Raw genomic sequence first — 22,927 nt, 5'->3', positions numbered from 1 at the left:
GAGCTTTGCTGGGAGCAGAAGCAGGGCCAAGGCAGGGCAGGGCCAGGAGAAGTTCCAGGAAAGGAAGGGAACTTGAGTGGGAGGCATGCTGTCTTATTTCTTGTTTAATTTCTACCATGTCTCTTATGCCAACTCTTGGCATAAGGAGGATGATAAGACACATGGTCAAGTGAATATGTCAGTGTTAGCATAATATCAGGAAATTGTTCCTCTGTCGAACCAGCATGGGAAGGTTGAAGTCTCATTTAAAGAGATTTAGCTATAAAAATGTTGTTATCTTAGGTATGACCCTGCCTATAACACAGTTTACATCAGGAGCCCTAAACTTAGTATAAAATGCCATTTTAGTTGACAGAGTCAATACCAGGAAACAAAAGGAAAGAAACACACTCTATAAGTTAAAGTGCAAGTGTGTCTGTGACGGCTCTAATGCTAATTAGTCTTGACATATAGAAGAGCAGCATACAGAAGAGCAGCATCCACACAAAGAACTCAGTCATAGCAATAAGCTCCTTTTTGGGGGGTGGGGCAGGCTTGGGAGGTTTGAGACAGGGTTTCTCTGTGTAGCACTGGCTGTCCTAGAATTCACTCTGTAGACCAGGCTTGCCTTGAACCTGATCAGAGATATGCCTGCCTCTGCCTCCAGAGTGTTGAGATTAAAGATATGGACCACTACTGCCTGGTTAATAGTCTCCATTGTATTACAAACATTTTTATTCAAAATATCATATAAAAACTGAAATAACATAGCAGTATATAAAAATCTGAATTTTAGCACAAATACTAATTGTGCTCAGTTATATAAATTATATAAATTTAGCCTAAATATAAAGCAAAATAGTTTTAAAATCATGAAATTTTAAAATAAATTTCCAAGTGATATCAGATTGTCAACCACTATTGTCAATTACTACTACCAACAAAGCTTATACTCAAAGTGCTCTGTTAACTTTAAAGCTCATAGTGGAGGCTGGGGGTGCAACTCAATAGCAGAAAATTCACAGAGCTTGCATAAGCCCTGAGTTCAATGCCTACTATCTCAAAACACATAAACAAAATAAAACTTATTATCTATCACAGACCATGAAAAACCAAATTCACCTGTCACAGAAACAATATTGAGTAACCGTCTCATGGTCTGGGGACTGATGTCACTGAACCAATCCTCAGTAACCAGCAGCTTTGTGAGATCAAAGGACATCTGCCTGGTGATGGTTCTCTGCATCTGTCTTCTGCGGTAAGTATCCTGAAACAACAGCACCAATGAGAAACACCCATCCTTGAGAGGTAGCATGCATGCTTATCGTAAGAACAACAAGCGGACTGCAGAGCCAACTCAGTGGATAAGAAAAGCAGACTTCACAATATTAACCAAAGAGAAAGGTTACAGGCTAGTCAAGTACAGTTGCTTCTGAGGCAGACACTTTCCAGAGCAGTTACACAGTAGAGTTGGCAGGCAGGCATCCCACGTATACTGACTGCTGTACAGTTAGGGACATAAAGAGAATCACAGTCAAGCTCCATGAAGCCTCTGTACTAGGGAACCATAAAACAAGAAAGCAGATAAGTTCCTTCATGGTTCTAGAAATTCAGAATCTCTATTTTTAGGTTGTTTTAAAGTGTCACACAATTTTAACCCACGCACAGCCACTCTGAACTTTCCTGGCATTTCCTCAAAGAGTTGAAGGCACTCTGTAGAGTGGCTTGGGGTGGATAAGGAATCCCATTCCTAAGAGAAGAACAAGCACAACAGAGGCACATTCTCCCGAGTCCTGAAACATGGGAAGATAGATGAAACCATAGGTCCCCAAGAACCTGGACTGCCAAGAGAGAAACTCAAAATGCAGAATCACACACTCCCCTGACTTTGGCTATATCATCTGTCATTCATTATTAACTCTGAATTCATAACCTGTAAAGCACATGGGCACAAAGTCAAAGACACAAGGTTTAAAAAGTAATGTCCAAACAGTAGCAAACAAGAAAACAGCCAATGCCAGTATAAGCCCATGTCAGCCACCCATAAATGACATTATCAGCAAAGCTCCCCTGCAGTGGACATCTTCCCACTTTACAAGCCTAGATAAATACGCCTGGTTTTGCTGTACAAATAATATGGGTGGACAGAGAGACTGAAGCACTGAACCGGAAACCCAAGGAGACTGGGAAGGGCCCAGAATCACACGAGGGCCTGGAGACTACAATCCAGACCTTGTAAATGTTGGGCAAGGAGGAAGAACGGTAGAGATAAAATTAGGGACAGCACCTGCTCAGGAGTGCATGTGAGGCTACAATCATTTGCCGGCTATGAAATCTTACTAGTTGAGGAACAGGGTCAGCACCTAATCTGGGAAGAGTCTACAGAAGAGGGGGACTCCTCCCAGGCCAAGGTCCTTACTCTCCAGGCAGCTCTAAGGCAGCTGACACTGAAAGGGAGCTCAGCACTGACATTGATCTCAGGAGCTTAACATTGTGTTTACAGAAGAACATTTAGGTGTCACTAACTTAATTTTATTTGAATGACTGCTAAAAATATAAAAATCAGAATCAGGATATAGCTAAGTGACAGAATACTTGCCTAGCATGTACAAGGCTTTGGGCTCAACCCCAACACTCTAAGAAAAAATCTATCACACCATTAAGTTATGTGCAGGAATGGCACCTTACCCTTCTGTTGAGAGCCGTTTTGCTACCAAGCTTTGTCATCTCCCCAAGGCTGTTCTGTGAAACTCTTCTGTCAGCATCCTCCTGTACTCCTGGAAGAAAGCATTGAGACAGCACTGTGGTGGTTAAAATGAGTTTCTCCAAGAGCCCCGGGTGTCTGAACACTTGTCCCCACTTGCCGCTACTGTTTGGGAGGTTCAGGGATGAGGCTTGCTGGAGGAAGTGTGTCCCTGGAGATGGGTTTTGAGAGTTTGAAGACGCATGCCATTTTGGGTTTGTTCTCTGTTTCCTGCTTGCAGTATAAGATGGGGACTCTCAGCTTGCTACTCCAGCTGCCATGCTTTCTACCACACCTGCCCACTGCCACACTTCCCCAATATGATGGTACTGGACTCTTATTCCTTTGGAACCATAGCTAAATAAACCCTTCCTTCTACAAGATGCCTTCAAGCTTGCGTACGCTAGGTCTTGATACTTACCTGTGGTATCTGAGCACGAAACGTCCCCATTTGTTGCTGAAGTTACAAGAAATTTTCTTGCATTGCTGAGCCCACGACTATTAAGGAAAACAGGTAAGTGAACTATATTGCGCATATAGTCGTGTCCATTTATATTTGAATCACGAAGCACACTATTCAGGTTCTGGTTGATGGCCTTTATAATAATATGTGGATCACTTGCAAAGATGGCAATAAAAGGGCCCTTTGAAAACAGAACTCGGACCTGTCGTAGAAGAAAGGTATGGGCGTGACCCAAATTTTTAAATTATACAAAAAATATCTTTTTAAAATCTGTGCTATCCTTTGGTGCTGTATTTTTTAATATCACTCATTTTTTTTTATCAAAATTTACTCTCTATAAAAACAACTTTTACAGATGGCTCAATCTTAGGTTGCTAATTACCTACCAATGATACAACCAACAGAGAGAACAGTTAATGTGGTTTCCTCCTCAGACACCTGCAGTATTACACATAAGACCAACAAACACACAAGGCAATTTTCTGTGAGCATATGTGAGTTCTGCACACTCAGTTAACCACTGATGTTTGTAACAACAGATTACCAGTATTCGCTTTAACACAACACTACAAATACTATGGGTTCCCTCTGTCATCTCAGAGTACAAATATGGCTGTCTACACAGCTGAGCCACACTTGTCATTTAGAGATGCTCTATGTGAGTTCTTGCTAAAGTGCCATCAGGCTGAAATGATTTAAATGTTCTTAATCAAACATTAACTTTTGCTATAATTCTGAATTTTAAAATATAGTTCTTCTTATGAAAGAGAGATTCACTAGAGAAAGCAGTGTTTCCTGTTTCCATCCCAACTGAGATATTTTGTGAAATCATGCATCCTACGTGGCCACAGTGACAAGTCTGGAGACAGCTGAAACGTACAGTGTCCAGCATCTGAAGGACTTTATCTTGCTCACAGGCATCCAGGCCGTCAATGATAACCACCAGCCTCGTCTGGTTTTGAGTGAAGCTGTCAATGGTTTTTGCCATCCTGGCCATCAGCTCCACCTCACACTTCAGGACCTACACAAAGCACAGAAGACATAAGGCACATTTCTTCAGAAGCACAGGAGAAACCCATCCAACGGGAGGAAAGGAAACCCAAAGTTCTTGCTACTGGCAGTAGTTCCATTTAAAGCTGTTGTAGCGGTTTCAGTTATGGACTGACAACATTTGACTCTCAGGATGTCATCAGGGGTCGCTATAAGAAGTTACAGACTACAGAAGAGGCTGAGACACTTAGTTGCCAAAACTACAGACTATGAATGACAAAAGCCTTGGACTTGAACTCCACCCAAAACACCTACTGATGGCTGCACTACTCTTGGCTCCTTAGTGGCATCTAGTTTTTAGCAAAGTTAAATATACTCATGCTATAAGGCTTAGTAATTATAATTCTTGGTATTTACTCCAAAGAGCTAAAAACTTACATCTACACAAAAACCTGAGCACAGATACTTATAGCAGTTTTATTTATAACTACTAAAATTTAAATCAAAAGATATATTTCTGTGGGTAACTGAATAAATGTACACTCTTCATCCAGGCTACAATATTATTCAGGTATAAAAAGCAATGAAATTTTTGAAAATGAAAAGGGATGAAAGAAGCCAATATGAAAGGGCTACAATGCTGCATGGTTGTAACTACCTGACATCATGAGAAAGACACAGATACTGAGCTAGTAAACAGGGGAGGCAGGCACTTTCATGGCAGTAAACATACTGTAATCTTGAGTATGTTATCAAGCATTTGTGCAAACTCAAAGAATGCACAGCACCAAGACTGAACCTAATATAAACTGTGGACACTGAGTCTGACTATGGCAGACCATTGCAGTTCCATCAACTGAACAAATGTAGCACTTTTTTTTTTTCTTTTTTGGTTTTTTTCAAGACAGGGTTTCTCTGTAGAGCCCTGGTTGTCCTGGAACTCACTCTAGACCAGGCTGGCCTCAAACTCAGAAATCTACCTGCCTCTGCCTCCCAAGTGCTGGGATTCAAGGCGTGCGCCACCACTGCCCTGCCAAATGTAGCACTCTTTTGACAAGTATTGATAACAGAGGCTGTGCACAAGATACATGGGGTAGTTGGAGAGATGGTTCAGCAGTTAAGAGCATTGACTCTTCTTCCAGAGGTCCTGAGTTCAAATCTGAGCAACCACCCCTAATGAGATCTGATGCCCTCTTCTGGTGTGTCTGAAGGCAGCTACAGTGTACTTACATATAATAAATAAATGAACGAATGAATAAATAAACAAATCTTTAAAAAAAGATACATGGGGTATATATGGATTTTCTTATAAGCCTAACAAACTAAACTAAATTAAATGCAACAGACTTGGACATATAGCTGAGTCGTAGGGTACTTGCCTAGTGTGTACAAGGTCCTGGGTTTAGTCCCTACTATTGAACAAATAAAAACAAAACAACAACAAAACCCTTAAATGTAACTCTTTAACATTTTGAGAGCATGCCAAGCCAGAATGGTGACAGCAGCACATTCCCACTAGTTTTTCCAATGGTAAGTGCTTACTTTCATGAATCCTTCACTTTTCAGCTTATGTAATTTGGAGGCAGCACTATGGAGGCGTTTTCTCTGGGAATTCAGGAGAGAGTCCAGCACTTGCCACCATGTTCGACAGTTCAGCACAAAGGCCAACCCCACGATAGATGCAATGGATATGAGGATAGCGTTCACTGTCAGGTGTTTTGGGTCAACTCTGAATATAGCCAAAAGAGTAATTCCAGCAATAATGCAGCCAACAATAAATAGAAAGATGATAAAAGATGGGAGGCAGCACGTTTTTTTCCATTTCTTTTTACCTGTAATAGAATAAATTATATTAACAATTATTACCATATCATGTACTCAGAATATTGAAATCTTTTAGTTAAGAGCATACAATGAGTCTAAGGTTCAATTCATGGTCTCATGAAAATAAATGAACACTTATTTCCTTCCTCACCCCTAGGAACATTCCAAGAAGGAAGAGGGTGAGGGAAGTAATCCTACCCTGAGTATCTTCAGTCTTGAATACTCGAAAAAGCCGGGTAGCCAAAAAGCCGAATTCTCTCTCACAAGCATCTGAGAGGGTCGCGATCATTTCAGCCAAGGAAGTTTCTCCTCCAACACTGGAAAGTCTATTGTAATCTGTAAACAAAAACCTTGGGGGAAGACCAAGCCAGATGTTACTCAGCTACTGAATGAAGCATTTCTAGTATACACACGCCTTCTCTATTAGTTATTCTACATTTCCTTTTTTTTAAAGACAGTACCTGTCTCTTCCTTTAAAAATTATTTTAATTTTAAGTCTATGCACCACATGTACCCTAGTACTCACAGAAGACAGAAGAGGAAGTCTGCTCCCTTAGAAGTGGACATACAGATGGCTGTAGGCCACCACGTGGGTGCTGGGAATCACACCCAGATCCCCCATAAGAGAAGTCTGTGCTCTTAACCACTGTGCTATCGTTCTAGCCCCCATTTTTTCTATCTATCTTTTTTTTTGATGTTCTTTTAAAAAACTTGCTTTTAAAGTCCTAAGAAAGTGGAGCAGGTGCATGATTAATTATCTTCTCTGCTGAGATGTTAAAGATTCTCTTAGCAAAGACACGAACATGTTAAATGTGTATGACTGGCCAACAGGAAAGGGGCGAGTGATGGCAGAGCCTGGCCTGTGTCAGGATGGGACAAAGGAGAAAGAGCTCTGATATAGCCAAGGCCACCAGGGCAGGAGAGTCTTCACTACAGGCAGCAAATTCCACACAGTGCACAGACATATATGAGGCAAAACATACACACACACAAAATAAAAATCAATACTAAAAAATAATAAAATTAAATAAACTTTTCTAATGTTTTATTCTATTTATAGCTTTAACAAATACCAGGTAATTAGAAATAATTGTAAAATATTCTTTTCAGAGTTATCCTTCAAAAAAATTGATTGCCTGACATTATCAGTCTCAGAATTACTTATTTCTGCATTAATTCATTCTTTTCCTTCCATGTCTAAACTAAATTCTCACTTCAACCCAGGAGATAAACCATGTTTCAAGATTACAGTCTGGAATGATACTGTACTATATGTTATGGTCCTAACTGATACTATGTTGATTGTTCTGTTTCAAAACTCCCATCTTCTTCATTTAAACTGTTTTTTATTTTCTGTAAAAATTTCCTCCATTGTATTATCCTATATTGTATGTATTACCTCTTTAAAAAAATATTTACTTCATGATTAATTTGTGTGTGTGTGTGTGTGTGTGTGTGTGTGTGTGTGTGTGTGTATACTGTATGGATTCCTGCGGAGGCTAGACAAGGATTTCAGATCACCTGATGCTGGAGTTACAAGTGGTCGTGAGTCACCCATTGCAGGTGCTGGAACCAAACTGGGGTCCTCTGCAAAAGCAGCAAGCACTTCTAACCATTGAGCCATGTCTCCAACCTCAAATGCTTTCCTACAGAACTTCTCAGCTTTAAATCTTTTTAATGTTTAAATTTACATACTGATTACAATGGTTCCTCAGTATTCACAGGTAGCTGGTTCTAGAATCAGCTCAAGTCTCTTATATGAAATAAAAAATGCACATATTGCAATCTACTTTAAACATCTCTGAATTCTGTATGATATCTAATACAATGAACATGCTACATTCAGTAAACAGTAAACATCAGTAAACAAATGTTATACTGTATTGTTCAGTGCATGGTATCAAGAAGAAGTCTATACATTTTAATTCAGGTACAATTTTTAAAAAAATATTTATAATTTACAGTTGGTTGCATCTAAAGATGCAGAACCCAGAAGTGAAAAAAGGCTAATTGTATTTGTAATTTTTTTTCTTAAGTTTTTAAAGGGTTGGTTTTTTTTTTAAAGATTTCTTTCTTTATTATTTATTTATGTATATAAGTGTTCTATCTGCATGTATACCTGCATGCCAGGAGAGGGCATGGGATCCCACTACAGATGATTGTGAGCCACCATGGATTGTCAGGAATTGAACTCAGGACCTATAGAAGAGCAACCAGTGCTCTTAACCACTGAGTCATCTCTCTAGCTTGTATTTGTAATTTTTTAACCTTTACTTATTTTTCTCACCTATATTCATAGCACAGTTTTAATGGTTAGAATGACTTATGTTCATAAGAAGTTATACATATTTTATCTTATTATAATTTAAAACTTCATAATCTTTTAACAGATTTTTAATTCTTTTTCCAAACCCCTATGAAAGCTTTTTGCTCTAGATTTTCTAGCTTAAAAAAAACCAAAAACAAAAAAAAAAACCTTTCTTCCATCTAGAATCTTATACCTTTCTTTATTCCTTTATTACACCTCTTTCTCACAATTCCCTGTTTGAGATGCTCAATAATTCTAGACACACATGTCTACTTGCAAAGATGAGGAAAGAGCAGCTGAGCGTGAGCAGGGTTTCCAGGGGTTACTGCTCCTTCAAGAAGTGAGGCTTTCACTCCAGACCTCTTTCTGCCAGGACTCCACCCTGAAGGTCAAAATTCCTTCCAAGGTATCAGAAAGGATGGTAATAGAGGTGAGGTGTGGCCCCATCATGGAGGGTGACTCAGTGAACCCTAGTTTAAACCCTGACACTGCTCCCAGAAAAATCCCTAAGTACATGACAGGTACAAGGAAGAGGGAGAGGTTTCTGTACAAATAAAATACCATAAAAATAAGCAGATTTCATCTTGTGGAAAAGTGACCTCATGCATAGGAAGGGGATATACTATGCAGTGTTTCTCAAAGGTACTAGGACATACTTTTGTTCAACTAAAAGACTAAGGTACCAATTTTTTGGAATATGATGACCTGTAAAATTCTTTAAACTCTTTTGTTACCCTTCTTAAAGAGTCCTTCTGTCAAAGGACCAACCCACCTCACAGGCAAGGCCTTTGTAGTCTGCTCTGGTAGTTCAGGTGGGTTCACAAACATCAGTTTGAAGAGGAGCTCCAGGTACCCAATGTGTCTTGCCAGTCTGGTACTGAGAGCCCAGGCCCAGTTCCAACTCTCTCCTTCCTGCCGTCCACCAAAGTAAATGACGACTGAAATTTACAGTTTGAGTTAGTTAGGCAGCTTGTCTTCTCTGTAGTCAAGAAGCAAGTAAAGGAGAGCTATCCCTATGTAACTGTTAATGCTCCATACTTAGTCTTAAACACTCCTCGAAGAATCCTTCAAGTGACCTCAACATACAGGAGGTGTGTGAAACTGGAAACTAAAAACGGCCATTGGAATCAAGCAAAAGTGAAGCCTCACAAGTCAGACTGGTAGGTAGTTCAGATGCAAAGGAGCTGGGGTTTGTCATGTTTGCAACGGTCAACGTCACTACTTCCTTCAATAATAAATCTATTTCCGTTCTTGCAAATGAGACAACCCAGAAGCAGACTGCTTTGCTTTTGTGGCCAGCAACAGCCTTCCCTTCAGCAGGGTCCGCTAAAGTGCAATGAGTGGAAATGAGGGTCATCACCACGTAACAGACACCGTGTAAGTTAGGTCTGAGCAAGTAACTGTACTGGTACTTAAAGTCACTCCAGCCAGGAACGGACACTGTTACTCTAAACCAACCAAGCAGCAAAAAGATTAACTTTTTCAATCAATTATAAAAATTGAGCAAGTTTTTAAGAGACAGATGTTTTAAGTAACACGTACTCAACATTTTTCTCCATTTTAAAAAAAGATTTTAAAAAAACCAAAGACTTACTGAAGAATATATATAAGAGAGCCAGGAAACTCAATGAAACGGCTATGGCGAGGTTTGTATCAACTGTAAAAGCAAACACTAGGCCGAGAGCCCCACACAGCAGCAGGGTGAGGAACACTATGAGCCATGAGAACTGGAAAAGGGGCTCGATCTGCTGTCCTGCAAACGTCTTCATTTCATCTGAAAGGAAGATCAATTTGTCTTGCTTAGATATCACTTTTAACTCACTCTTTAACTTTCCTGTTTTAAAATAAACTTGTGCTGGGCACTTAACAAGTGCCTCAGATAATCCTGCTGCCACTTAATCATTTAAACTAGCATTTTCTTTTAGTCAGTTTGAGCGTCCTGCCCCCCACTGCACACCTACCCCAATCCTTCCCCACAGTCCTGCTTCATACTGAAATGCATAAAATTCTTTCTCCATTATTCTCATCTGCCTAGGTTTTACTCATCTTGGCTTTTATGGTTTGTACTAAGTGAAATATTGTTCCCATAAGCAAAGGCTTATGGGAAGCCTTTATGGGAGTATGGAGGGGAACCATACTCCCTCCAAACATCCACCACTCCTCAGGTCCCCTCACCTTGACTGAGGTTCTCAAAGGTGCATGAACCTAACGAGAACCATACAGTCATTGTTTCTACAAAACCTGAGGTCATTTTTATTTGCAGTACTGAAGCCTGTTCTTAAAGAGCAAGAATGGCTTCTAGCAGAAAAGGCTAGTTTACTAACAATGCGCTTAGTCCTGACTGCAGCAGAGCTCACTGGAGGATCTACAAACTGACAAGTGTGGGAAGAATCTATGAAATGCACTACCAAGGACTGTACTTGATGCTGGCCCACAATTGGACCTGATTTAGAAAGAAAACTCATGGGAGGATCGACTAGAGGGAGAAAAATGCCAACCACCACAGCACCACAGCATATGGGGTAACAAATAGCTACTCACAGAGCTTTACTGCACAACAAAATGCTGTAAAGCGTATCAAGACTTCACAAAACATGCCTTTACCTTCTAGTTTCTTGAGTAAGAAAGACTTCCCACTTCCCCACTGTGCATACAAGCCCACACAGATGGGTGGTTGCATGGTGGGCTCACTGAGAATATCTGCCAGGGCACTGCTATACAAATCATAGCCAAGCATGTCACCGTCTGTTTCCGTAGGAGACAAGTGTCCTGTAATGAGAAGCATACCACATCCTTATATCAAACTTTGCTATCACTGTATATTGGGGATGGGGGAGGCAACCTTATCTTGAGCATTTAAACCTACATAAAAGCAGCTTCAGAAATTCTTATGCAAATACCATATTTCAAGGAACATAATATATCTATTATAATATATCTATTAGTTAATGATAAGATACATCATCTTAAAGTACAGCAAAGAAAAAAGTGCTGGCAAATGACTCTTTCTTCTCTATCACTCATCATTCATCCAGGGCTGGGAACACAGTGAGCAGTAGAGTACTTGCTGGCGTGCATGAGCCTTGACAGCGATTCTTAGAACCATGGATGGGAAAGAAGTTCAAGACCACTTCAATTCTAGAAATATTTAAGTACATACACTATAAAGTGTTACTAATGAATACAATACATAATCAAAGACAAAATAATTCTTTGCAGAAAGGTTTAATGACTCAGGTTCCAATTCCTCCTAGATGAAGGCAATTTTTTTTAAAGTCATGAGAGTATTTTTTTTCAATGAAAAGCCAAGAAGACGACAGGCAGTGGTGGCGCACACTTTTAATCCCAGCACTTGGGAGGCAAAGGCAGGAGGATTTCTGAGTTTGAGGCCAGCCTGGTCTACAGAATGAGTTCCAGGACAGCTAGGGCTATACAAAGAAACCCTGTCTTGGGGGGGGGGGGGAGAAAAAAGAAAAAAAGAAAAGCCAAGAAGAAGTAAGAGGAGTTGGCGATGGCTCAGTAGTTAATACGGCTTCCTGTTCTTCCAGATGACACAAGCTGGTTCCAGCATCTACACTAAGCAGTCCAGAATGACCTATAACTCTAGTTCAAGGGGATCCAACATTCTTTTATCCTTCCCAGGTGCACACACACGTACACACACACACATAGAAACATACACATAAATAATAAATAAAAATTTTAAAACATCAGGCTCAGGGCATCAGGCTTGAGCAGCAAGAGCCTTTACCCTTTATGTCACTAAAATGTCATGATTTTTAAAAAGTCTTTTTGTTGGTAGAGGGACTGGACGTATATTCATGTAGATAAAACACTCACACATAATAACATAAAACAAATAAATATAATAAAAACTGTTGAAATCTTTTTCTGGGCCAAGTGTGTTGAGCCATTTATTTGCTAGAAATTCATTATTTAAAAACTTGTTTAAGTTGCTCAGTGATGAAGTTTTTGCCTAGTATTGGCAGGACCCTAGGTTCGACCTCCAGCAAAACACACATGGCGCATGCACATACACACATATATAAACACACAGACACACACGGACACATGCAAGCATGCGTACAGACACGCATACACAGAGAATTGTGCATGTGCAGGCTTAGTCAGGAACAAAACCCATTACTTACTGGCTCCAAATATTTGAGTTAAAATGCTTTTCTGGTGGCTGCAGTCAATGTTGTAGGGAGTCTCGCCTGCTTTGTTGGGCCTGTAAAGTAACCGTCCATCTTTGGGGTTCCGTAAAAGAAGTTCTGCCAGTTTCCGGCTCCTCCCTCGGATGGCAACGTGCAGGGGAGTGTCACCTTTCTGTAAAATGGTGGCACAGGCTGAACTTGCTTGTTCTCAGAAGCAGCTCTGAGCGATACTTTTTATGCCTCTACAAAGCAGACAATCTGCAAGTTTACATTTCTTGTAAATTTGGACCTCTGTATTATTCACAGTTCCTTTCCCTAGACCTGTGCAAGTATTTCTCAGAAATATCTCCTTCCCATCCCCCTCTCTGGGTTGTAGAATGCAGTTTCTCTCCCTGCAGCTCACTTAAAGAACAACAGCCTTTGTCACGTATGGTTCCCAGGCCAGGACCTCCTCCTCAGCATCCTCTTGTCCACCAGAACAGCCACTGAGCAAGGGTACCACTGGCTTTCCTCACCTAGCTCATATTCTAGCAGCCTTCTTGGCAGCACTCAGCCATCCTTAGCAATCCCAGTAGCCCCTAGAGCCTTTGTCAAGCACCTGCCAGTATGGGTCCCTGATGTCACACCTCTCCTCTGAGCACTACAGGAGTTCCTAGGCTCTTCATCTTCCACTCCCTGCATTATCTGCCTATTCCCTATGAGACTCTCCAATCATGTAAGTATTCACATCCCACACTAAGAAAACTCACAGTTGTTTTCTTTCTCCTAAAAATTTAATTTTAATATATGCATATGAGATGTCTTTTAAAAGATATGTATACTGTGTTTTAAAATAAAATCATGTATCTCACAAGGCTGGGTATAAAACAATCCCATGGACTGCCCTCACCTCCCCTGCTGCGACACATATTCAACATGGACTTCCTGCTGTGGAGGAAGAAGCTTGAGGACACTTGATGTGCCTACCTATATTTTTGCTCTTGAACTCTCATTATAAGCTATAGAACCTTCTGAGCTTTTACTTTAAAGGTTTGTTTTTTTCATTTAATTCTCTCTTAATTTTTAAAAAGATTTTGCCAACCCTTCTCTGGTTTTCTATTAACAGTCCAGTCGCTATCCCCCTCCCAATCCATCCTCTGACTGCTCCTCATCCCATTCCCCGCTCTCTCCATCTCCAAGAAAATGTCCCCACTCCTCTACCCCCATCTCACCAAGCATCCCCATTCCCTGGAGCCTCAAGTCTCTTTGAGAGTCAGGTACAACTTCTCTCACTAACGCCAGACCAGTCCTCTGCTGTATGTGTGTCGGGGCCCTCATATCAGCTAGTGAATGCTGCCTGGTTGGTGTCTCAGTGTCTGAGAGATCTTGGGGGTCCAGGTTAGTTGAGACTGAGGGTCTTCCTATGGGGTCATTCTCCTTCTCAGCTTCTTCCAGCCTTTCTCTAATTCAACCACAGGGGTTCCCAGCTTCTGTCCATTGGTTGGTTTTAAGTATCTGCATCTGACTCTTTCAGCTGCTTAGAAAACTCAATAGTTGTGAAGGACCTCCCCAACTGCCTCATATTCTATTTACTATTCACCAACGTTCCCTTGAAGAGAGCTCATTTCTGACAGTAAAACTCAGAAATTAAATCCCCAGCTCTCATCTACACTGATCGCTCTGAGACACTAAATGGAAGAGGCCTGCATGTCTTTTCCTTGGCTCCTAGGAAAGCTCTTATCCAAACTGCTCTTCTGCTTCATGTCTATTCCTTCTCTAAGTTCTCTTCTTGTGTTGTACACGTGGTGTAATAACTACTGAACCAAGCCAATGTAAAGAACTTTATGTGCTAGGTTCACTGGAAGACACAAAGACAGGAGACAAAAGGATTCTGACTTTACGTAGCTGATGACAGAAAAGGAAAAAACTTCATAACTAAGAATAATTATAAAACCAACATGGTGCACACTCTAAGAGGTAAACTTTGAGTGGTCATTGTCTTTACACTGCTGTCTTCGTCACTACCACCACTCCCACATCCTGCACTAACCCCAAGTTCCCAACCCCATCCTAGATGTCTTGCCAGAGTCTCATCCCACACTTCCCATGTCTGCTGGTCACAGTCCCCTGACTGTCTATCAGTCCTCCAACTCAACATATCCTAACTACCCAACTCCATTCCACATTCTCAAGTCTGTGAGAAAACAAAACCCTCAGCATACAAAATCTCTGGAAAACATAAGCAAACTCACAAATATGCTGAAAATAAACACAGAGCAAGATCAAACATCTTGTTTCCAAGTTTATCTGTGAAACGGTCTATGCAAAGCCAGATTCAAGACTCACATAGGCATCATCAGACATTAAAGGCCTACCAGCACCTCACCAAAGGTGCCGTGCACAGCTCTGCTCTTACCTTGTCCACAGCAGACACCCTAGCCCCCTTATCCAGCAGCAGCTCCACCACTTCAATATTTCTCATCTTGGTGGCCTTTATTAGTGGTGTCTCGCCATCCTGTATGCATAGACAAGGTTTAAAAGACAGAGCTTTCCTTTACTTCAGTAAGCCCAAATTTGAAATAAACATAAACATAAAGAAAACATAACTTACAAATGACAAGGATATGTTTTCCCAACCAGTGATTTGTATGAAAATAGCTTTATATTACTAAGGGACTTTAACCTTTTTATTGGAATTACAAATATACTTTCATATAGGACACTTGCACACACAGCTAACCAAAGTCCTGTACAGTTTCACATGACTTGAGTAAAACTAAAATGCCTGCTGTGGGGAAGCAAACATGGCTCACAGAAGTTGTCTAAAGTAAGTCTGTTCTGCATTCCAAACACAACATAAAGAACATAGGGTGGCAACCTCTTCACGGCTTGTAAACAGCTGGCTGTGTGCTTCCTGACCCAGGCCATCACCACTACAAGGCTGAAATCATTCAGGTAACAGAACAAAGCATGCCCTGTACCTTTGTGCATATCTCCGTATCAGGATTGCACTGGAGGATATCTCTCACCATTGTCGCATTTCCCTTCTCAACAGCCCAATACAGCGCGGTCTTATTGTCCTGCAAAAGCAAAGAAAATCATATGAGATGCAGTACTAAAAACTGCTACTTGTGAATGTAAAGTGTGAATACTTATACTGGTGAAAAGTAATAACAATCTTCATGATATCTAGGATTTAATTCTGAGAAACTTTTTATGGAAGGATCCTAGAAAAACTAAGTATTACTGAAAGTAAAACAGGAGTAAGCCACAGAGTTGCTAAGTTGTCTTTTGTTTCTGTGGTGCCTGATGGAGCCCAGGGCCTCACACACTCTAGGCAGGCACAAGATCACCGTGCCACATCCACGGCCCTAAAATACACTGTGTTATGCAGTCAGACTTCAGGGAGATAAAACAGGCTACAAGTCACCAATACCTGAACTCTGCTATGGATAAGTCATTATTAAATATGCTGGCCCAGTGAAGACAGTGAGTGGGAATGTATTTCTGACAGACCAGTCATTCCTTTTGCAATGTTATTCACCTATATTTACCCTGTACCTTATACTGTCTTGAACAGCTCCTTTAGCAACCCTACCTTGCTCAAAAACCAAACCTTTGACTCACACAGACCTGGAAAGCAGAACTTCAGAACATGAATTAAAAACTGATTAAAGCCAGGCGTGGTGGCGCATGCCTTTAATCGCAGCACTTGGGAGGCAGAGGCAGGCAGATTTCTGAGTTCAAGGCCAGCCTGGTCTACAGAGTGAGCTCCAGGACAGCCAGGGCTATACAGAGAAACCCTGTCTCGGGGAAAAAAAAAAAAACTGATTAAAAACAGATGCACAAGACTGACAGACACAGTTGCCAGTGGTCTGAAACAGGTGATCTAGAGACCATCCATTAGTACAAATACAGCTTTTAACTGAGAATGGACTCCTGTAGCTGCCACACTAGGTTTCCTGTGTCAACATTTCCCTAAGGGTTTGTTGGCACCAGCCTACGACATGTGCACAAGCTGCCCAGAGCAGTCAGCAGGTCAAAGCTTATCATGTGCAGAAGCTCAGAGACCAGGAATGGGGGTCCGCTCCCTTGGAGCTGGAGTTTAAAGCATGGGTGTCCTCTCCAACAGCACCAAGCACCCTTAACCAGTTAACCACCTCCAGCCCCTTGTTTCAGTTTGAGGCAAGTTTCATTACATAGCCTAGAATGGTGTCGAATTTTTTTATTTGTATCTGAGTTTAAGTGGACATTAATTCTGGAACTTTAACATAGTGCCAACAAAACACAACAACAATAATAACATACAGCCAATACATGAGGGTGTACATTTCTTATCTCCACAGAAAGTAGGAGGAGCAACATCCTGACTACTTGACACAAGTATTCATGGTCCCTGCAGTGTGAGTGCACATACCTGTCCTCTAATGTCTATATCAGCATATTTTTGGAGAAGTGCTCGAACAATTTCAACATGACCACCTCTCACAGCGCCAATCAATACAGTATCCCCACTCTAAAAGGACAAAAAACAAGATCAGTTCCTAAACAAATAACAGTTCTGAAATAAAAGTTACTCGTTTATTAATGTAATAGATTTGTTCTAAAAATCTCTTTGAAAAAGACTATCACTACATTAATTAACTGATAATATCTGATATTAGCAACCTTCTGAGTAAGATACAGAGGACATTAGTCTTTAAAATAAGGACTCATAAAATCCTACGATGGAAACTTAAAAAGATAAATTACTCAGTTGGAATCTAGTCTCTCTGAAGACAATTTCCCATCATTATAACTGAAATCACAGGACACTGACAGTTTGGATGCTACATTGTAAATCCCCTTCAAAGAGTGCCATGTGATAAAAGCAACAGGCTCTAAGCTGGGAGCATAGAGCTGGCATGCTGTTGTGGCTCTGAAGGACAGCAGAGCTGGCTCCCAGAGCAGTGTCTATGGACACAGCCAGTGGGCAGTTACAGCAAAGGGCATACAGACTACTTCATCTTCCTGTACAGGAACTGTACCAAGTTAAATACCTCACAAGACAGCTCCTCAGATGACATTCATCCAGCAACAGCCATTTTGAATCACAGCTTCCCACTACGTAAAATACTAATTTTGCCATGGGCAAAATAAAATTGTCATTTTATTGCTAAACTGCAGGTCAGTTGCAACCTAAGTGAGCCTGCAAGCTGCTGCCTGCTTCCATTCTGAGGACCCCAACAGGCTGCCAGTCAATTATCCCTTGAAGGTTCTAAGTCTAGCATTGTGGTGTCGTATTTTAGCTTCACTACAAACAGCATACATAAACCCAAGGCAGACCAGTTATACAGCTAAGAATGTTAGCATCAGAGTGGGTGAGAACCAGTACACTGGTAAGTAAACCATTTCCCTGTTAGAGTGGGCCAGGTACCATTCTAGGTCCTGGGAAACAAGAAGATAAGGTCCCAGTTGTAAGACAATTTATACTCTAATAGAAAACAATATACAATTAAAACAAATAAAGCAAAACAAACACTATGCAAATATAATAGCATAACTGATCAAAAGTAACTGAGGAGGCCCTTTGGACTAGAGAGCTAAGGATGACCTTTCCAACTAGGTAGGTGTAAGTGAAGGCAGAGTGACAAACGGGAGCCACCATGTGTAGGCAGCATTCTACTTAAAGCACTGCCATACCTCACAGCAGGACAAGACCATGTGCAAAGAAAGAGAAGGGACTTAACAGGGCTGCAACCTTCTAAACGAAGAAATATGGCACAAAATGAGGACAAAGGACTCAAATAAGGACATTGACATGCAGGATCTGTATACTACAAATGTAGCACACATCCAAAGTGCACAAGAGAGCCTTGGGTGGCTTCAACAAAGGAGTGCATGCACTCAGTAACAAGCAGAGGTGAAGCAGAGGCAACAGAGAATCTGTTATGATCCACTTTAACAACAGGAGAGGGTGGCTCCGGGAGGCAGTGGTGGTGATGAAGCTGGATAAAGGGCAAGTTTTACATCGAGTCAACAGAACTGCATGGGGCAAGGAAAGAAAAGGGAAAGCAGCATCAGAGTGGGCAGTGGGCCCATGCCTGTGAGAAAAGTGGAGGAAAAGAAATGGAGGAAAAGTGGTTTGCAGTAGTAAAAAGACAAAACACTCCACTTTATTTTGCTGTAAGTTTTTAAAAGCTTCCTAAATACACATTCAAGTGGTGAGTTCTGAACACATACGTGAAACCTCAGAGAAGAAGTCGGGCAAGAGAAAAAACTCTTAAGTATAAAAGCACTATCTAAGTCCTGGGACAATGAATGACATCAGCTATGAAAACATATATAGGGGTATTCACCAAAGAGAGTTACAAATTAACCCCATGTGTGACATTTCCAGTAACCAAACTACTTGGTAAAAATAAACAAGGGTATTCTTTAACAAGACTGGAAATTTTACTAGTTTCAAAGGTAAGAATAAAACTTCTCTTAAAACAAGTTCATGTAACAGGTGAAGAGTCTTGATGTTAAGGAGCCACTAGCTAATGTTCTGTCTACTTCACCACTAATGACAAATCTGAAGTGGGCCCCTACCCTGTCAGGTATGTTCACATATGTTCCAGCATCCAGCAGGTCCTGCACAATCTCTATATGTCCCTCCTTTGATGCAATCATCAGTGCTGTGTTTCCATCCTTATCAGTCAGGTTCACATTTGGATTCCTCTTCAGAATCTCCTTCACTGATTGTGTGTAGCCCCCTTTCACTGCCACAATGAGTGCAGTCATCGAATTCTTAGAAAGAAAAACAAAGAATTAGTGTGCTCTGGAAAACATATTATGCATGTCACAACCAGAAAACTATTTTCAGATAGGTGACCTATTTGCAGTTGCTAGAGAGATGGCTCGCTCACTGGTTAAAAGATTTTGTTGCTCTTGCAGAGGACCGGAGTTTGATTCCCAGCACCAACACTGCGTGACTCATAACCACCTGTGAGTAACTCCAGCTCCAGAGAATCCAAGGCCCTCTTCCAGACTCTGCAGGGCCCCCACTCACATCATACATCCACAGGCAAACACAGGCACACACATATAAGTTTTAAAATATAATTTGCTGGTGGTGCCTTGAGCACGCTTAGATAAGGGCTCTCCCACGGTCACTAGGAGTTACTAACATCCTCCAGTCACTAGGAGTTACTTCAGATAGGGCCAGCAAGAAGGCTCACTTATAAAGACACTTGCTGCCAAGCCTGATGGCCTCCATTTGATCCTTAGGATCCATGTGGTGGAAGGAAAGAACAACTCCCACAGGTTGTCCTCTGAATGGCACATGTGTGCAGTGGCTTACATGTGCCCTCTTCTAGTATATAAATAAACAAATGTGTTTAAATTTTTAAAATTATTTCTGACAAAATGCCAATATAAATAACCAGACATATGTCAAAAGTGGATGGATGGAGGCATACGTTCAGGTGTTTTAAAAATTGTTTTTTACAGTTTCTTCTTGTGTGTTCACTTAGGCATATGCAGTCTTATGGGTTCATTTTCTCTTTGCATCACATGAATCTCAAGGACAGAACTCAAGTCACCATGCTTGGCAGCAAGTGCTTTATCCACTGAACCTGAGCCATCGGTATTTTCAGTTTTCAAAGATATACAACTATCTGGAGTTCAGTTCTCTCAATGATAACCTGCACCGGATCTACATGCAGGGAACAAACCATTTCACTGATAAACCCTTTCACTGATGTAATAAAGTTGAAAGACAGACTTAGGATTCAACACTTTCTCATTTAAACAACCCAAAGTAAAATGGATCAAACTTGAAACTAAGAATTTTTTATATAAAATATTTAGGGGAAAACCACAAACAATGAATTAAGAATTAGAGCACATTATCTAATAAATGATCTTTAACAGTTCCTAAGAGCCTGTTAACATATTCTAAGTAGTCCTTTAAAATACTGGACACCTTCTGACATTTAAACAGAGTTCCTCATCATCAAATCATCAAAATAACCAGCCACTCATCTACAATGACTCAGGAGAGGTCAGTGGACCAAGGACCCTGCTGTGGTTCTAGCAGGGAGAGCAGTGCCTTGAAGGCCTGGACCACCACTTTTCCCATCATGGAAGAGAGAAACACGGATGTCATTTTGTTTGTTTGTTTTGTTTTTGTTTTTGTTTTTTTTCGAGACAGGGTTTCTCTGTGTAGCCTTGGCTGTCCTGGAACTCACTCTGTAGACCAAGCTGGCCTCAAACTCAGAAATCCACCTGCCTCTGCCTCTGCCTCCCAAGAGCTGGGATCAAAGGCGAGCGCCACCACCGCCCGGCCACAGATGTCATTGATCTAGGAAGTCAGTTTAACTTGGTTTCAGATGTCCAGATATTTGGTGGTATCTCCTCTCAGACTCCATCATGTGCTGTCTAACTTAATATAGTAATACTAGTAATAGTCCTCAGTACCTTAAAACTGCTTGCTGCACACAAATATTGGTTCCTGACATATTCCTGAACCTTTACGAAAAGGTTAGATTCCTTATTGCTCTCCAGCACTCTTGGGAAGGATGAGATACACAGCTGGTGGTCAACAATGAACTAATAACTGGTAGGCAGTTAGATTCAACTCCACTTTTAACCCTTTTTTTTTAAGATTTATTTATTTTATTTATATGAGTACACTGTAGCTGTCTTCAGACACACCAGAAGAGGGCATCCTCTCCCATTACAGATAATTTTGAGTCACTATGTGGTTGCTGGAAATTGAACTCAGGACCTCTGGAAAAGCAGACAGTGCTCTTAACCACTGAGCCATCTCTCCAGTCCCATTTTTAACCTTCTTAAAAGTTCATTCTGACTTCCTCTGTCTGTTTATTGAGAGGAAAAAAGTAACTTAAAGAAACCTACCAAGTCTAACATCACTTTACATTGTTAAGAAAAAGGCATTTTAATGGAGCATGATGTTTGCCTATAATTACAATTAAAAATTAGCATGGCAGAGTGACATACACTATTTGTCCTAGCACTAACGAGGCAAAAATAAGAGGATCTCTGTGAATTCAAGGCCTATTTGCTCTACAAGGCCAAGACTACATAGTAGACCCTATCTCAAATAAAAATTGTTTTTAATTAAAAGGGGAGGAACTACTCGACCTAAAGTTTATAAGAATACTAGTTTATAAGAATACTAAAATATTATTTTTGATGGTTTTAATTTCCCAAAATTTATGTATATTAGCAACAGATTCTCAAAGGCAAATATTCATTATGTTTTTTTTATATTATAGTATCATTATTTTCAAAGTGTTATTACACTTAGGAAATCTCAGCACTTGGGAGGCAAAGGCAAGAAGATCATGAGCTCACCACACAGTGAAGTCCTATCTCAAAAGGAAATCATTTACGATTTAAATTATAAAAGAAAGAATTTATTTATTTAAGGAAATCATTTATTTAAGGGAATTTTTTCTAGGTTTGTACTAGCTTAAAATATTCCCTTAAAGCACAAATTTCTCTAGAAGGGCTAGAGGCACAAAACTCTGCTAGAAGAGCTAGGAGAACAGAGGTACTCACGGCTCCTTCTTGATCAACATCAGCTCCCATGGCCAACAAATGCTTCACACATTCCAAATGACCCTTTCGGGCAGCCCAAACCAAGGGGGTCGTTCCATACTATTAAAACAGGTAATGAATTCAAAATTACTTTCGATCATGTACTAAAAGAAAGCAGCTTGAAATGAAGTTATATTTTGAGTATTCTTAGATAAGTATTTATACCAATCATAATTTCAGTCCTAGATAAAAACCTATTTCCCTTATCTTATTTGTCCTGAATAAATAGTCATTTTTGCATTAAAGGTCTCTTGATGAACTTTATTTCACTTTATAATCAAGATAATATTTCCACCACAGTCATGTAGTCCCTATCTCACCAAGCATTCACTGCTTCCCATATTTTAAAATATAATGTAAAGCTTACAGGTCTAGAGGTGAACAACCAAGTGTCAAGCACAGCTCAGAAACTCCAACAGTTAGAGTGAAGTCTTTATCACAGAATAAGCATACTTCACAACATCACATTTTCACACAAGACAGTGAGGCTCCAAAACAGAGTCAAAGTAACAAAGCTATCAAGAGGCAGAAAAAGTCACCCTTTAAACCCAGCACTCGAGAGGCAAAGACAGGCAGATCTCTGCGTCCAGCCTGGTCTATAGAGAGAATTTCAAGATAGCCAAGTATACACAAAGAAACCCTGTCTTGAAAAACCAAAAAACCAAACCAAACCTAACCAATCAAACTAAAATCCCATGGACACTCCAAGCTCTCAGATCTGCACTTTTAAGCATAACCCCAAACCAACTTGGATCTTTGACATCTTCATCCCAGAAACTGTTCAAAAGCACCCTTCATGAAGCATGATCAGAAAGCATCAAGAACTATAAATCACACATAAAAGTAATGCTGCCCCTTGAGAAGTCTGCCAACCAATACACATGTAAATACCTACA

The 22,927-nt window shown here is 40.6% G+C and overlaps 1 protein-coding gene across 11 annotated transcripts in view; it reads right to left on the bottom strand.

Moving 5' to 3' along the window:
* Kidins220 (kinase D interacting substrate 220) overlaps window positions 1-22,927 on the bottom strand; it is an 86,337-nt gene that overhangs the window by 49,975 nt on the left and 13,435 nt on the right. For all 11 annotated transcript variants that reach the window (XM_031357147.1, XM_031357137.1, XM_031357139.1 and 8 more), the window contains exons 7-21: window positions 21,993-22,091; window positions 19,017-19,214; window positions 16,861-16,959; window positions 15,425-15,523; window positions 14,860-14,958; window positions 12,459-12,636; window positions 10,912-11,076; window positions 9,902-10,081; window positions 9,080-9,245; window positions 6,198-6,349; window positions 5,718-6,007; window positions 4,066-4,206; window positions 3,144-3,387; window positions 2,668-2,756; window positions 1,102-1,246 (exon numbers count right to left, since the gene is read on the bottom strand). In XM_031357147.1, the coding sequence (XP_031213007.1) occupies window positions 1,102-1,246; window positions 2,668-2,756; window positions 3,144-3,387; window positions 4,066-4,206; window positions 5,718-6,007; window positions 6,198-6,349; window positions 9,080-9,245; window positions 9,902-10,081; window positions 10,912-11,076; window positions 12,459-12,636; window positions 14,860-14,958; window positions 15,425-15,523; window positions 16,861-16,959; window positions 19,017-19,214; window positions 21,993-22,091 (2,344 nt within the window). The remainder of the gene's footprint in view (window positions 1-1,101; window positions 1,247-2,667; window positions 2,757-3,143; window positions 3,388-4,065; window positions 4,207-5,717; window positions 6,008-6,197; window positions 6,350-9,079; window positions 9,246-9,901; window positions 10,082-10,911; window positions 11,077-12,458; window positions 12,637-14,859; window positions 14,959-15,424; window positions 15,524-16,860; window positions 16,960-19,016; window positions 19,215-21,992; window positions 22,092-22,927) is intronic.

The sequence above is a fragment of the Mastomys coucha genome, unplaced genomic scaffold, assembly GCF_008632895.1.
Source record: "Mastomys coucha isolate ucsf_1 unplaced genomic scaffold, UCSF_Mcou_1 pScaffold6, whole genome shotgun sequence".
NCBI lineage: Eukaryota > Metazoa > Chordata > Mammalia > Rodentia > Muridae > Mastomys > Mastomys coucha.
The sequence above is the reverse complement of the archived record's forward strand: the minus strand, read 5'-3'. Positions and strand labels throughout refer to the sequence as shown.